The 17867-nt window shown below is 40.2% G+C and overlaps 1 protein-coding gene across 1 annotated transcript in view; it reads left to right on the top strand.

Annotated features, from left to right (window-relative positions):
* Positions 1-17867, top strand: part of LOC140455090 (uncharacterized) — a 115145-nt gene that overhangs the window by 73602 nt on the left and 23676 nt on the right. The window contains exons 14-15 of the mRNA XM_072549752.1: positions 6183-6530; positions 15522-15803. Of these exons, the coding sequence (XP_072405853.1) occupies positions 6183-6530; positions 15522-15803 (630 nt within the window). The remainder of the gene's footprint in view (positions 1-6182; positions 6531-15521; positions 15804-17867) is intronic.

Raw genomic sequence — 17867 nt, 5'->3', positions numbered from 1 at the left:
TCACTTCATTTTCTTTTGATTTTATAAGGTCCACTAAACCTTGCTTTTTAAGGTTCACCTGCTACTGGAAGGTAACTCTAACACTTTATTTCCGAGAGCAAAATTGCAAGTTTTTGATTCTTGTCTGCTTCCTGTTTCATTGTATGCCGTGATACTTTTAAATGCTGTCTACCCAACCGCCCAGCTCTATTTAATCATTCCCAAAAATTTGATATGTAGTCCAAAATCTCTGAATTCTGACTTATCAATTTCTCCTTAATAACTTGTAGTGGTCCTCTCACTTCATGGCCAAAAACTTGTTCAAATGGTCTGAATTTGGTCAATTCATTTGACGCATCTCTGATTGGAATAAACACAAATGGAATTCCCTTATTCCAATCACGTGGTTAGTCTTGACGAGAAGCCCTCAAAATAGTCTTTAATGTCTGGCACCACCTTCCTGGTGTTCCCTGTGACTCTGGATGGTATGCAGTAAATATGAATTGATTTATTCCTAGGCTGTCCATAACTTGCTTGAATAGTTTTGCGGTGAAGTTTGACCCTTGATCAGATTGTATATCTGTGAGTAAACCATATCTAGTGAAAAATTTAAATAATCATTTTAGCTGTGATATTGCATAATGGAATAACCTCTGAAAATCTAGTCGACACATCTATTATTGTTCACAAATACTGATTCCCACATTTTTGCTTTGGGTAGGGATCCTACGCAATTAATTAAGATTCCTGTGAAAGGTTCCTCAAATGCAGGAATAGATATTAAAGGTGCGGGTTTTATTACTGTCTGTGGTTTTTTCAATTACCTGACATGTATAACATGTCTGGCAAATTTCAACTACATTCTTGTGCAATCCAGGCCAGTAAAAATGCTTTTGTATTTTAGTTTGAGTTTTTCTAACTCCTAAATGACCCTCTCGTGATAGCTCATGTGCCACTCACAACAACTCCTTCCTGTACCCCACTGGCAATACGATTTGATGAACATCTACCCATTTCTCAACTGCCTGAATACGTGATGGTCTCCATTTCCTATTAAGAAATCAATTTTAAGATAATGACATTCAGGGATACATTTTGGATTTTTTTTTTCTGTGTATGGCTTTGGATACAATTGCTTTAAATTTTCATCTTTCTGCTGTAACTCAGTTAATTTATCTGAGCTAAAGGTGTCTATCTGCTTCTGGTTTGTGTCAAACATCTGATCAAACAGGGTCTCTGCTAATTCCTATTGAACTTTCTTGTCTGTACTCTTTTTCATATCTCTTGTTTCAACTGTGTGACCCTGTTACCACACAGTCAGGAAAAATCTCGATGTGTGTCCTGCAATAATTCAGTTGCCTGAGTTTCCATTGGTTTTTCGCCCACAGTAGGCAGTATTCCTACTGGTGAACCAACTATATCATTAGCAAGGACATTTTGTAATCCTGGAGCTGAGAGTTTGTCCAGTGCACCGACCACAACTTCTCCATTCTTCACTGGACACTGTAATCTCACTCAACATAATTGAGTGCTTCATGTCTTATTGTGAATTCCTGTTACTTGTAATAGTCCTTCAGAGAGATATATCTCCTCATCTTTCAACATCACAGCTTCAGAGGATCGTGTATCTCTTCGTATTGCAACCTCTTTGCCTGTGTGAATAAACTTTACTTTTGCAAGTATTTGGTTTAGGAACACCTGGCACTTCCTCCTTAACCAACCTCCGACCAGCTTGTCCATTCTGGTGCAGCTTTCTAGCCTCCACTGTGCTTTCTGTTACCACTCCAACAAAATACACTGCCTCATCCTGTTTTCCTACGTCTGGCATCGAGGGCTTTTCCAAAACCACCAATACTATGATTTTATGTGGACTGCTTTATTGCAGTGAAAACACTCAAGCTTCTTTTTAACTTCACTTTTGTTGCCTTTTTATCCTATGGTAAGTTATCCTTATGATCTTCACTGAGATTTATCTTTCCACGTGAGGATTTCTCTTTTCCCCAATTTCTATCCCTCACAGGTTGAATTGATTTTGGAAGCCAAACTTTGATTTCTGGACCAACTCATAATCATTGACCATTGCAGCTGCTAATCTTGCCGTTCTAACCCTCTGCTCTTCCACATGAGTTCTCACCATTTCAGGAAGCGAATTTTTGAATTCCTCCAAAATAATTGTCTCTCTAGAGCATCACAGGTGTTTCTGTATTTTTAATGCCCTTATCTATCTGTCAAAATAACTTGTTTGAGCCTTTCAGACTCGATGAAGGTTTGACCAGGGTCCCTCCTTGGATTCCCGAAATGTTGTCTGGAGGTTTCAAGCACAAGCTCTCATGCACTTAAAGTGGCTTTCTTCATCATTTTAAATGTCCCAGATACCTCCCCTGATAGTGATGCAAAAACCTCATGAACTCTACCTACAAGTTTTGTTTGGATTGACAAAACCCACATTGGCACTGGTCCATGTATTTGTTTAGCCACCGTTTCAAATGAGATGAACAAGACTTCCATATTCTTCTCATCAAATTTAGGCAATGCTTGAATATATTTAATCAATTTCTCACCAGGCCTTTGGCACCATCCTCATCCTCCCCCTCCTCCTCATGAACCTTACCTTCAGCCTTCATCTCCATCTTTTTAAGCTGACTTTGCTGTCTGATTGCCAATTTATGAAGCTCTGATTCCCTCTCTTTCTTTCTTCCCCTCTCTCTCTTTTTCTCTCTGCTGTAATCATAATCAAACCGTTTCATTTCTGTTGCCCTTTGCCTGTATCTCAAGCTGTTTCATTTTCCACTGAACTTGAGCCATCTCCAAATATTCTGATAGCTCAGCATTTAGCTTTGCTGCAAATGCTGTTACTGCAATATCTCTCCTTTTCTCATGGAAGGAGGCAGCTCCAACTCCAAGCAGACTGCTAAAACCAAACCAAAGAAAAGCTGAGCAAGGGGATCTGGCCACTCCCTGTTCATTGCACAAGTTTTTTTTTGAAGCTTGAAAGCCTTTTGCGTGAGGCAGTATCCGTTAGTAATAATCGAATTGGCCCTAAAACCCTCCAAATCCAGACCTTTCAGAATCGCTGCTTTTATGACCTCTCCAGAAAAAGAAAAGCCAAGGACAGCATAACCTTTTTAAAGGAGCAGCATTTCAACACTTCCTATTCCTATACCCATCCGGATGCCTTTTTAAATATTGTAATTGTACCAGCCTCCACCACTTTCTCTGGCCACTCATTTCAGACATGCCCCACTCTCTGCATGAAATAGTTGTCCATTAGGTCCCTTTTAAATCCTTCCCTACTCACCATAAACATGCTACAGTCAAGACAAACCAGTTCTCTTTAGGGTCACAGTTCTAAATTGTGACTGTAGAAAAGGAGACTGCTCCTGAGCTGGGGAGGATCTGTCCACTTGTCCCTCTGTAACTTTTATTATGATTTGTGGGATGTGAATGTTGCTGGGTGACCAGCATTTATTGCCTGTCCCTAGTTGCCCTTGAGAAGGTGGTAGTGAGCTGTCTTCTTGCTGCAGTCCACCTGCTGCAGTGTGAACCATGATCCTGTGAGGAACAGAATTCCCAGATTTTGACCCAGCTCCATCCTGTTCATAGAGTCATAGAGATATATACGGCAAGGAAACAGATCCTTTGGTCCAACTTGTCCATGCTGACCAGATAGTCTAACCTAATCTAGTCCCATTTGCCAGCACTTGGCCCATATCCCTCCAAACCCTTCCTATTCATGTATCCATCCAGATGCCTTTTAAAAGTTGTAATTTTACCAGCCTCCACCAATTCCTCTGGCAGCTCATTCCATACATGGACCAACCTCTGCATGATAAAGTTGCCCCTTATTTACCTTTTATATCTTTTCCCCCTCACCCTAAACCTATGCCCTCTGGTTGTGGACTCCCCCCCCACCCCAGGAAAATGACTTTGTCTATTCTTTCCACGCCCCTCATGCTTTTATAAACCTCTGTAAGGTTTATATCCCTCAGCCTCCATTACTCCAGGAGAAAGAGCCCTAGCCTGTTCCACCTCTCCTTATAGCTGAACTCTTCCAAACCTAGCAACATCCTTGTAAATCTTTTCTGAACCCTTTCGAGTTTCACAAAATCCTTCCGATGGGAGGGAGACCAGAACTGCATGCAATATTCCAAAAGTGGCCTAACCAATGTCCTGTACAGCCGCAACATGACCTCCCAACTCCTGTACTCAACACTCTGACCAATAAAGGAAAGTATACCAAATGCCGCCTTCATTATCTTATTAGCCTGCAATTTTGTTTTCAAGGAGCTGTGATCTTGCACTCTAAGGTCTCCTTGTTCAGTTACACTCCCTAGAACCTTACCATTAAGTGTAGAACCTTACCATTACCTGCTCTGATTTGCTTTTCCAAAATGCAGCACCTTGAACTCATCTGAATTAAACTCCATCTGCCACTTCTCAGCCCATTGGCCCATCTGATCAAGATCCTGTTGTAATCTGAGGTAACCTTCTTCACTATCCATGACACCTCCAATTTTGGTGTCATCTTCAGACTTACTAACCATACCCCTTATGCTCACATTTATATAAATGACAAAAAGTAGTGGACCCAGCACCAATCCTTGTGGCACTCCACTGATCACAGGCCTCCAGTTTGAAAAGCCACCACCCACCACCAGTTCCCTGAGAATAAATCTCTCCGTGATGGCATGCAAAAAACAAAATCTGTCACCGATAACTGGTCAGTAATCCATAGACTGATCAACACCTTGTTAAAAATCACAAAACAACAGGCTATAGTCCAACAGGATAATTTGGAAGCACTAGCTGAAGGAGCAGCTTTGTGAATGCTCGTGCTTCCAAATAAACCTGTCGGACTATAAACCGATGTTGTGTAATTTCTAACTTTGTCCATCCCAATCCAACACCGGCACCTCCAAATCACAACCACTTCTTGCCAACAAGACGTGCGTCAGTATATCCGCCTCAGCTCTAGTCATCAGCAACCTGAACTTCACTTCCTGTTAGTTCAAACAGTTGTTTACATGATGCTTGACATGGGTGTTATGTTGCTGGCTTTTGAAAACTGTGGCCATCCTTATGGGTCTTTTTCATTTCAAACTCTCATTTTAAAAAATACGAAGTAAAATGATACGGTCATCGTAATCCAAAAATACTATGTAGTGATCACTGCTTTCCGTTTTGTGACACACGTATCTTCATGTTTTTTTAACCACCTGCTCAACCCAATGTAGCAGTTATGTCCGTTTGGACTCAGACAACTTAGTCAGTAGTGGTGCTACTGAGCCATGCTTAATGGTAGAGATTGAAGTCTCCCATCCAGTGTACATTGTGTGCCCATTCCATCTTCAGTTCTTCCTCCAGGTGGAATGTGGAGCATCAATTCATTAGCTGATGCTGGACAGTAGGTAGTAATCAGGAGCAACTTCTCCTGTTAATGTTTGCCCTGATACCATGAAATTTCATAAGGTGTGGAGTCTATGTTGACGACTCAGCTCAACATCACTCTGCCTGTGTACACCACTGTGCTGCTACCTCTGTTGGGTCTGTCCTGCTGATGAGACCATATATACCCAGGAATTGGGATGGTCTTGTCTGAGACATTGTCAGCTAGGTATGATTCCATGGATAAGACTATGAAGGGGTGTTGCTTGACTAGTCTGACTTCTTTTGGCACTAGACCCCAAATGTTATGAAGGGCAACTTTGTAGTGTCAACACGGCTGTGTTTGCCATTGTCTGTCATTTCCATTTAGTTAATTGATGTTCGATGGTCTGTCGGTTTCATTCCTTTGTAGATGGCTTGCTCAGTCATTTCAGAATGAACTATGTTGCTCGGGGCCTGGAGTCACTGTAGGACAGTACAGGTAAGGAGACCATTTTACCTTCCTGAAAGGGCGTAGGTGAACTAGATTGTCTTTTGGGACAATGGTCTCTCAGTCAGCATTAGACGTTTAATTCCATCTTTTATTGGAATAAAAGTCCACCCTGTGCTTTCGTGGGATTTGAACCTGTGACCCTGGGATATTATCAGGGTCTCTGTAGTCTTAGCCCCGTAACATATCGCTATGCCATTAGCTCCAGGAATGTCTGTGAGAGTTGATCCCAGGAGTCTCGGTTGAGTGATTTGCTACTTCACATATATTTTTCCTTCTGTCGATTACATGAACAATCGGTGTGATTTGAAATGTTATTGTTCACTAGGTAACTTTATCGTGGTTGGACCTCATGACCCTGTTCAAGTCATTGCAGGTGAAGATGCTGTGTTGGAATGCCAGCTCGTGCCAGATAAATTTCTCAGCAACATGGTGGTGCAGTGGTTTAAATCAGGTGTCGATTCACCAGTACACGTGTACAGAAATGGAGAAGATGACATTGCTATTCAACATGAGGATTACAGAGGAAGGACAGAACTGTTTAAGGATGAACTGCCCAAAGGAAATATTTCTCTGAGGATAAAGCAGACAATACGATCTGATCAAGGAGAATATGTATGTTCAGTTGATGACAAAACTGATTCAAAATCATTTTCAGTTGGACTGGAAGTTGTCAGTGAGTAAATCTGTACTTTAATATTAAATACACTTGTAGAATTATAAACTCTTGATTAAATTACAGATAGCTGAGAAAATAGACTTATTTAACAGTTGGTGTAATATTTGATATGCTTTCTAGATAACATAACATTCGTTGTTCGGGATTCTTTAGAGTCTATTATGAAGAATATAATAGCAGAGCTTTAAAAGCATATAATCAAGCAGAGTTAACATGGTTACTTGAAGGGGAAATCATGTCTGACAAATTTAGTCCAGTTCTTTGAGGAAGTAACAATGGGTTAGGTAATGGGAATCAGTAAATGCAATATGTTTGGATTTCAGAAAAGCACCAGACATAAATAGGCTTAGAGCCCACAGTATTACAGGTAGTTTCCTAGAATGGATAGAAGACAGTGTGATAAAAAGGACATTTTGAGATGGCAACCTATAACCAGTGGAGTTCCAGAGGAATCAGTGCGAGGGTCACAATTATTTAGAACACATATTGCTGATTTGAATGACAGAAGATTTGTTACCAGATTTGTTGATGACTGAAGAATAAGTGGGAAGACAAATTGTGAGGATGACATAAGGAATTTGCAGAGGGATATACAGTAGATAGGTTAAGTGAATGGGCAAAACCTTGGCATTTGGAATATAACATGGAAATTGTGAGGTTATGCACTTGGCAGGAAGAGTAGAGGAGCTGATTATCAATTTAATGGGAAAGATTCCAGAAAGGTACCTCAGAGAAGGATTTGGGGATCCTCATGCATTAGTCACAAAATGCTCATACCGCAGAGTGCAGTGGAGGCCGGGACGCTAAATGTCTTCAAGGCAGAGATTGATAGATTCTTGTTGTCTCGAGGAATTAAGGTCTACGGGGAGAATGCGGGTAAGTGGAGTTGAAATGCCCATCAGCCATGATTGAATAGCGGAGTGGACTCGATGGGCCGAATGGCCTTACTTCCACTCCTATGTCTTATGGTCTCATGGGACCTGAGGGTATAATCTCAGAACAAAGATTAGATTCTCTATAGTATGGAAACAGGCCATTTGGCCCAACAACCCACACCGACACTCCGAATATATTTACCCCTGACTCTAATGCACCTAATACTATGGGCAATTTGGCATGGCCAATTCACCTAACCTGCACATCTTTGGATTGTAGGAGGAAACCAGAGCACCCAGAGGAAACCCACGCAGACACAGGGAGAATGTGTAAACTCCATACAGACAGTCACCTGAGGCTGGAATCAAACACTGGTCCCTGACATTGTGAGGCAGCAATGCTTACCATTGAGGCAGTGTGCTGCGCCACTGCAAAGGGTTGCACCTTTAAAACAGAGTTGATAGGAATTTATTTCTCTGAGGGTAGTGAATGTGTGGAACGCTTTCCTGCAAAGGACTGTCAAGGTTCATCATTTACTATATTCAAAACTGCGATACACAGATTTCTGCGCAGAATGGAAAACAGAGTGGCCATGATCTCATTAAATAGCAGTGTAGACATAATGGGCAGAATAGACAACTTCTCCTACGGATATATTCTGTTGAAGAGACATGAAGTCACAGAGATATGTCCTTCAGACCATGTGCCTGCACCAGTCAAAAACAAGCACCTAACTATTTACTTCTCATTTTCCAGCATGGCATTGGCCCATAGCCTCGTGTGCCTTGGCATCACAAATGCATCGATGTACTTAAAAGTTATGAGGTCTCTACCTCTATCTCCGTTATGGGCTGTGATTTCTAGATTCCCACTGCCCTGTGGATGAAAGTGTTTCTCCTCACATCTTGTGTAAACCATCTGCCCCTGACCTTAAATTGATGCCTCAATCACTGATCCTTCCAACAAAGGGAAAGGTCTCTCTCTGTCTATTTTATCTATGCCTGTCACAATTTTATACATTTCAATCATGCCCCCTCTCAATCTCCTCTTCTCTAAGGAAAACAATCCTAGCTTGTTTGATATCTCTTCATAACCGAAACCGATCCAATCCATGCACCATCCTCGTAAATCTCCTCAACACCCTCCAGCGCAATCTATCCCTCCTGTTGATTCCAGAACTGCACACACTGCCCTGGGTGTATCTTAACCAATGTTTTATATAGTTCTGGCATTACATCCCTGCTCTTAATATCTGTCTTGGCTAATAAAGCAAGAATACCAATATGCTGCCTTAACTACATTATCCATCTGTATTGATACCTTAATGGATCAATGTATGTGCACCACAAAGGTCCATCTGACCCTCAGTGCTTCCCAGGGTCTGAATATTCATGATGTATTCTCTTGCTATGTTTGTCCTGCTGAGGTGCATCATTTCACATTTATTTGGATTGAATTCCATTTGCCACTGATCAGCCCATCCAAATCCTCCTGTAATCTAATGCTATCCTCTTCACTGCAGTATTTACCATCCCACTAAATTTTTTTATGATTTGCAAACTTCCTGATCAAGCCTCCTGCGTTCAATCTTACGTCTGTTATTTAAATCACAATAACAAGAACTCCAACACTGACCCCAGTGGAACTCTATTGGGCAAAGGCTTTCAGTTTTAAAAAGACCTATCAACCATCGTCCACTGCTTCTGCCATAAATCCAATTGTGAATTCAATTTGCCAAATTCTCTTGCATCGATTGGGCCCTTACCTTTGCTATCAGTCTTCCACACAGGACTTTTTCATCAACCTTGCTGAAGTTCAAGTAGCACTCGATGACATGTCTGGTTATCTCTTCAAAATAATTCATCCAAGTTGATCAGATAAGCTCCCACTTATTTGTCCCCTTATGAGCTTCCATACGTCCAGCCTATCAACCCTCTCCCTTCAGACATTTATTGCCAATAAAAGACTGTTGTCAGTGTACATGAATTGTTCCAGAAATTTTGAAATATCTTGAATTAAGGTGAGTAGACTGCGTAGAATTTGAGAAGGTAAAGCAAAGTAACTTTGAGCATTTGTCTCCACTTTCATAAGCAATATATGAGGCCTTTAGGGAATCAATTCAGAAGGAAGAATTTTTAAAAAATCCTCCTTCCATAACTTTGAACTCACATAGAAAGCTAGAAATTTGCAACAACAGGACAGCATCGGCATGCCAATCGCCATGCGCAGAATGTCAAAGTGAGTAGCTTAGAGGATATGTTGGTTGTGGCTGTGAGACCAAACATAATGACTGTTGATTGTGGGAAAGATGAACAAGATACTCAGGAGTTACAGGGATTTCTAATCAAAGGAGAAAATAAATCTTCATTCCTGAAACTAGATATATAAACCTATACTCAACAATACAGGAGGCACTGAAATTCATTTCCTGGGGAAAGGTATGACCTTTCCACCAGAAAGTGGTATCTGTGCCAAACCATTAATGAATAGTATCAGTAGGGGTGTATGTCATTATTTTTATGTTGAGTGCACCTAGAGAGGGACCTAAATCTGGGATTTGGACCATAGCGGTTGTTCCATCGTTTAACTACAGATGATTACCTAGATGATTATTAAGCAGGCCCAAAAGTTACAGCTTTTCCAGTGATAATGGAAAGGCCAAGTGAGATCAATAAAACAGAGCAGTCACAGGAAAAGATTCCAGGAACACTTCCTTCCTGTGTAATGACCCAAGCAATAGTTGAACAAAGTCCAGCATAGAGATTAAGTTGGGATCACAGACAGATATTTGCTATCTGAAACTTTAGAGATTTGTATAATCTGAAACAAGTGATCAATAAATCTTCCCTCATCAAAGCTCTGCATGCTATTCCATAAAGTCACCCAAAGGCTCAGACTGAAATTGAAACTGAGGGAGATCCAGAATGCTACATTTTAAAAATGAGAATATGTTGAGGTAATCGAGAGCTTCTCAGAAACCTGATGATGGAGGTTCACTGAAAAATAGTCAAGTAGTTGGGAAGGCAAATGAAACGTGAATCATAGTAACATAGAAGATAGGAGCAGAAGTAGGCCATTCAACCTGCTCCATTCATGATTATGATCATGACTGATCATACAGTTTAATACCCTTTCCCAATACCCCTTGATCACTTCAGCCACAACAGCAATGTGTAACTCCTTCTTGAAAACATGTAACATTTTAGCCTCAACCACCTTCTGTTGCAATGGATTCCATAGCCTTACCATTCTCTAGGTAAAGAAATTCCTCAGCAAATCAGTCCTGAAAGGTTTACTTGGTCTGCTTAAACAATGAACCTTGATCCTGGAATCTCCACCATCAGAAACATTCTTTCTGTATCTAATCTGTGTAGCTTTGTAGAATTTTAGAGGTTATGAGACTCTTCTTCTTCTTTCTCCCCCCACCAATTCATTAAAACTCCATTGAATATAGTCCTAACTGACTCAAATTCGCCACATACATCAGTCCTGCCATCCCAAGAATCAATTTGGTAAATGTTCCATGCACACTCTATGGCAAGAACATCCTTCCTCAGAACAGGAGACTAAAAGTACACACAATATCACAATATTCCAGGTGTGTATATCATCAATGTCCTGTTTTGTATTTGTATAGTTGTATTTGTCCACTTTTTGTATAATGGTAACTGTTGACATTTATTTCAGAGAGAGTGGGGTATAAATGTAGGGCGATTTTACTAAACGTATATATGGCACTAGTAAGACCACTCCTGGGATACTGCAAACAGTTTTGGTTCCCTTATGTTTTGGTTCCCTTATTCTGAAGGAAGTCCGTAGAAGGTTCACTAGGTTGATTCCGGGAACGGAGAGATTTTCTTCTGAAGACAAGCTGAGTATGTGGACTTGTACTAAGTGGAGTTTAAAAGAGTGAGAGTTGGTCTGACTGAAACAATTCAGATTCTTTGAGGGTTTGACAGTGTGATTGCAGATTGTTATTTCCCGTTGTGGGAGAGTCAAGGACCAAATGACGTAATCTCAGATCAAGGGATTACCAATTTAAGACCGAATGAAGGAAAATTTTCTTCCCTGAGGATAGTGCATCTGTGAAATTCCGTGAGGGCTGTCATGAAGAGCCACCAGACTCGAAGTGCTAACGCTGTTTTCTTTAAACAAATGCTACCAGAATGGCCGAGTTTCTCCAGCAACTTCTGTTTTTGTTTCAGATCGTCGACATCCACAGTTCTTTGTTTTACAATTGTAATTGGTTTCATTTCAGCAAATTCCTGCATTCACCTGACTCTAATTTGTTTGGTTAATATCTCTTCCTGAAACCTTTAAACAAGCTGCTAATACAGGCCATGTATTACTGGACAAGGTGTTCTTTATACTTTCCTCTGTGACACTTTTATAGCTTTCTGCTCCTGAGGTTTTCTTAAGAACAGAGGACTTTTTTTTTCCCCAAGTTGTTACTTAGGACTCCTGATAACAGCACTGCTTTGTGGATCTCATTTGAAGTGAATCAAGTTTCTGTCTGAATGAATCTGCTGTGGGTCCCTTTGTGTCTCTGTCATTCAAATTACTAATGATTTTAACAATAGTAAAGGGATCAATTGTAGCAAATCAAAGCTTGCGTAATCAGCATGTTGAGGTTTGGTTGCTTACTAATTAATGGACACACATATTTCGAGAAGGGGGCGGGGAGTTGCCTCTGAACTCTGGCAAGTTGAAATAAATTTTGCATCAACTTTATTCTCAGCCAGTTACCTTTGAGCCAGGTGATCTGGATTTAAATCTTACCCATCCCAGAAGTGTGTAATAACATCTCTGGACAGATTGATTTGAAAGTGTCTACTCAGGTTCAAGCTCCACTTTCTGTAGTGTTGTATGATATTATCTCTTGAGCAGGTTTCTAAAGAAATAACTATTCTTAGAAAGGGCTTTTGCCTGAAACGTCGATTTCGCTGCTTGTTGGATGCTGCCTGTGCTCTTCCAGCACCACTAATCCAGTATTTGGTTTTCAGCATCTGCAGTCATTTTTTTTACCTTATTCTCAGAAAGACTCTACCATCAAGCAACTTAAAATTCTTGTTGAATACTTCGTGTGTCACGGCACGTGCAAAATAATTATCATTGAATTCTTGACTAGTTTCAATTTGAAGGCCAATGAAAACAAATTATGCCACTAATAGAAGCCTAACTTTCTACAGACGACTTAATTCATTTTTACAGCATAAATGCAGCAACTTCTTGAGAGTTAGGTCAAATTTGACGTTGTGTTCCAGTTGTTGTGAGCCTGATGACAAAGCAGCAAAATCACCAAACAATTCATATCAATTTGCAACCAATGGCATATCTCTTCCTCACCAATCATTTCTAGATTTTTGATATCCCAAAATCACTATTACTTCAACACTATATTCACGCTCACTATGGTATTGCTTCAGCTTTGTTCAACTTAGAAATTTCTTCAAGCTAATGGAGCTTTCAACTGTTCCATTTAAACCTGGCCATTATGTAAGCAGAATTAAATATTGCTGCCTACAAAAACAGGGTCAAGTGTTGCACTTGACTTTTTGACCTTTTTTTTAAAAAGATCAAAACTTCATGGAACTGAAAATTTGAATGATTATTCCCTAAAAGTTAGAAACTAAGTTCTCCAAAAATAATAATGCATTCTAAACCTTTATCACAGAGGTGAAATGAATGTGTCAATAAATGACTGAATTGTTTTTCTAGTTTTAATTTTGTTAACACTTTTTGTTTTCAAATGCATTTGAAAATGACATTTCATTTCATATGGGAAGGGAGAGATGTTTAGAACTGGGTTTTATGGCTGTTCCATGTGAAAGGTGTTCACAAGCTTGGAAATTCTGCTACAAAAGAAAAACTGTAGCACATGTCTTCTGTTTCAGAAGCAGTTTTTATGGTGAATTCAGTGTGAAACATAATTGATTATCCCTATGGAAGATTGACTGAAAGAACTTCTCAATATTGTATTTCCTGAGCAAGCTGTGCCTGTCAGGACTGCAGAGACAGCTGTGACTATCTTGACCACTCTTAAAAACACCAGACTTTGGAACATTCCACGCCTTTGTCCTTTTGCCTTCATAAATAACCAGCAATCGCCACAAGGGTTTATTTGTTTCTTTTCCAAGTGAATTTCCGCAGAGAAATATTTTATTTCCCCTTGCCTTGAATGTGCAGTGGGTTACCATTGAACAGAAGCTGAGCTGGTCTTATTATTTAAGTACTATGGTTACAACAGCAGGTCAGAGGTGCAGAATCCGGCTGTGGGTAACTCATCGCTCTAACTCCCAAAAGCCGGCCCATCATTTACAATGCATGAGGCAAGACTGTGGTGGAATGTTCCCTATTTGCCTGAATGAGTGCAGCTCCAATTGAGTGAAGTGATTCATGAAGGCATTTTCACTGTGTTATCTAGGGATGAGCAGTAAATGCTGAGCCAGTCAGCGATTTCCACATTCCTTGAATGAGAAAGACAACATTGCTCATGTTATTGAAAAATTAAGAGTATTGATGGCACATTATCTACACAAACTGGTTAGAATGTAGTCAATGATCTCCTTAGATGTCTGCTAGTTGGCTAGTGCCTGACCCTTATATATAAATAACCCCATCCTTCGAGGTTAGAATAGGGTTATCACAGGGAGAACATGACATGCAGAAGTTTTAAAACGATTAACATTATCAGAACTATTACTCTAGATCCTGAAATGTATCGAATCTTTCCCGACGTAAATGTATAAAATATGTATATGTGTAATATATGCGTATTATTTTTGTTTCCTCAATTTACTCTTTGTTCCTCCCTTTTTGAATGTGTTCATATCTGACTGGGGAACAATTCCATGACTATCAGGAATCCTGACCTTCTCCTGCATGAAGCCAGTAATTGTTTTTTCTTTGTCCTCCACTCCTGACTGACTGCGGCTGTTAGGCCAATGTTAGAATATTGCATGTAATTCTGGTCTCCTTCCTATCGGAAAGATGTTGTGAAACTTGAAAGGGTTCAGAAAAGATTTACAAGGATGTTGCCAGGATTGGAGGATTTGAGCTATAAGGAGAGGTTGAATAGTCCCGGGCTGTTTTCCCTGGAGTGTGGGAGGCAGAGGGGTGACCTTATAGAGGTTTATAAAATTCTGAGGGGCATGGATAGGATAAATAGACAAAGTCTTTTTCCTGGGGTCGGGGAGTCCGGAGCTAGAGGGCATAGGTTTAGGGTGAGAGGGGAAAGATAAAAGAAGGGGCAGCTTTTTCATGCAGAAGGTGGTACGTGTATGGAATGAGCTGCCAGAGATGTGGTGGAGGCTGGTACAATTGTAACATTTAAAAGGCATTTTGATGGGTTTCTGAAAAGGAAGGGTTTGGAGGGATGTGAGCTGGGTGCTGGCAGGTGGGACTAGATTGGGTCAGGATATCTGGTCAGCATGGCTAGGTTGGACTGAAGGTCTGTTTCCATGCTGTACATGACTATGACTCTATGACTGCCTGAATCTGCTCATACCAGCACTTCAGGAGCCTCTCTGTGAGCTTCAAACCACACAAGGTCTAAACTATAATTACAGCTCTCCCAGTAAAATCCCAGATAATTGAAAGCAGAGAACTTAAATTTCCACTCTTCTCAATGATGGGGTACCCACTCTGTATAGTTCAAAACCTAACCTGATTAAGGCATGTTGAATGCTTTAAAGTATCTCTTTTATCTCTTAACTTCCAAAATAAACATTTCTCACCAACATAATTACATCAGTCATCATAGACAGCAACTTGACAAGTCTACTTTGTGTTTTTATAGCTCTTATCCTTTTAGCAGTTAACCCTTTAATTCAACATGACCTCAATCTTTTAAGTGTAATACACTTCAAATTGCTTGACTTGTATTTAACCAGATTTCTAGAATTCTAAAATGGAATACCTAAACATTTACTACTGAACCACAAGTCATTAGGTAGATATATGCATCTAAATCCATCATGTTAAAAGAGGATTTCTCAAAGGCCACAGGAAGTGTTCTCAGGACTTCTTGCTATATCATTTGTCTCATATCAATAAACGTTGTCATTGCTCCTAACAATTGGTATTTCTGAATTTATTCTCTATTGATTACAGGTATTGGGTGTCAGCCCTGGATTCAGATGGAGGCAGCTAATATCAATGAAATCCAGCTTGTGTGTAAATCCACAGGATGGTTCCCTGAACCAAAAATCTCATGGTTTAGGGAGGATGAAAATAATTTAATACAAGCTGAAACAAGATCGCATCTGGACTCTGTAGGTCGTCTTGACATCCAAAGCAACATTGTAATAACAAGACAATCGTCAAACAGGTTTACGTGTCGTGTACAAAATGAACATCTGAAAACCGAACAACAAGTAACAATCAGGATATCAGGTTTGTAAATTAAAACATTTCAGTAATGAAGGCAAAGGTGATTTAAACTCTATTATAAATTAAATCATAAACTTAACTGTCTCTATGCCATGTTATGCGAGGTCAGGAGATGACAATATAATCCCACCATTCTTATCTCTAACCTGTTTCTGTTGTGATCCTCATTCCAAATAAGTTTAAACAAGAAATTTAACATTTTATGCTGATAATGACAAACTTTGGACACTCAGGAAGATAATTTTTTTTAATGTCACTAACAATATTAAAGTTTTATATAATTTATCACTCATATTAATACTCTACCGGAACCACAAACTCCTTCCCTATTTTGATTGTTGCTTTCAATTTGCAGAAGTCAAAATTGACAACATTTAATAGTCCCCCAAGTATTGACATAGATAAGTGATAATGTATTGCCAATGACACCAATAATGATCACTGTTGCTGCTGAAGGCGGGATGCTTCTGGAAAACTGCCTGAAGAATGGTGTGTTGAACTTTCCGGCCAATAGTGTGACCCAGTCCAAACATGCCCCATATCTCAGAAAAACATTCAGGCAGAATTTGTATAGTATGTGGCAAGAGCCCATTGCTTCTTTCTCTTGTTTTTATCCCTTTGCATCTTAGGGCATTGTTGCTGAGTTAGCAGATGATGCAGAGAATCTATAAGATCTTAAGACATAGAAACAGAAGTTAGGTCATTCAGCCCATCGAGTCAGCTCTGCATAATCCGGTGATGTTTCTTAACCCCATTCTCCCATTTTCTCCCGTTAACACTTGTTCCCCTTGACAATTAAGAACCTCTCTATCTCTATCTCTAAATATACTCAATGACCTAGCTTCCATAGTCTTTTGTGACAGTGTCTTTCATAGATTCACCACATTCTCTTTGAAAAGCTCTTCCCTTTACTCGAAGGCTATGCCCTCGGGTCCTGGTCTCTCTTACCAGTGGAAGCATCTTCCCAATATCCACTCTGTCCAGGCCATTCAGTATTCTGTGGCAAGAGAGGTAGCGCAAAGGAACTTTGAAATCCTGGTTTGTGATTCTCTTGAGGTTGACCTGCAAGTTCAGTTGGCAGTGAGGAAGGCAAATGCAATATCAGTTCTGAAGTAGGGTCATTGGACCTGAAATGTTAATTCTGCTTTCTTTGCACAGATGCTGTCAAACCTCTTGAGCTTTTCCAGCAATTTCTGTTTTTATTTCTAATGTCCAACACCGGTAGTTCTTTGGTTTTTCTGCAATGTTCGCATTCATTTTGAGAGGGCTAGCATACAAGATTAGGGATGAAGTGCTGAATCTATATTAGTCATGATGAGGTGCTAGTGTTGTACCAGAGTGGACAAGGTCAGACATCAGACAACACCAGGTTATAGTCCAACAGGTTTATGTGAAATCACAAGCTATCGGAGCACTGCCTCTTCGTTATGTAAAGCGAAAGAGAAGTACTCAGGCTCTGAATTTATAATCACAGAGATCAAAAGAGCATACAAATGGTGTGCATGACGTTTCGACAGGCCGAATAATATGTCTTTGCAGGTGATCAAGAGTGTCACACGGTGTGAGTAAAGTGTCAACAGCTGAATAGCAAGTGAAGGGATGAACTATAATCTGATTAATTGAGGCAGAGAGATAATTACAAAAAGTTAAAAATAAGGTGGTGCTAGAGACAAACTAAATGACTGAAATAACATGTGGTAGGAATAGGTTGCATGCTGAGGGTCAAGCAAAGTAACAGGTAATGTAAAACTGTACAACCTAATTAAGGTGGAGATAGCATAACAAGTTATCAAGGTGATGGTGTCAAAACAGGACAATAAGGAAGATTTGACAGATTCAGAGCAGTGTGACGGGGTTACACGTTAGTGTGACATGAATGATGGGTTGAGGCCATCTTCATGGGTATGGAACTTGGCTGTCAGTTTTTGCTTGGCGATTCTGTGTTGATGAATATCTCAAAGGCCACCTTGGAGGATGCTTACCAGAAGATCGGAAGCTGAATACCCTTGATCCTGACCATGGACTAGGAGGGAACGTGCAGTCTGACGATTGTTGCATGGTGTCCAT

This window comes from Chiloscyllium punctatum, chromosome 30 (assembly GCF_047496795.1).
Source record: "Chiloscyllium punctatum isolate Juve2018m chromosome 30, sChiPun1.3, whole genome shotgun sequence".
NCBI classification, from domain to species: domain Eukaryota; kingdom Metazoa; phylum Chordata; class Chondrichthyes; order Orectolobiformes; family Hemiscylliidae; genus Chiloscyllium; species Chiloscyllium punctatum.
Note: the sequence above shows the minus strand (reverse complement) of the source record. Positions and strands in the feature narration are given on the sequence as shown.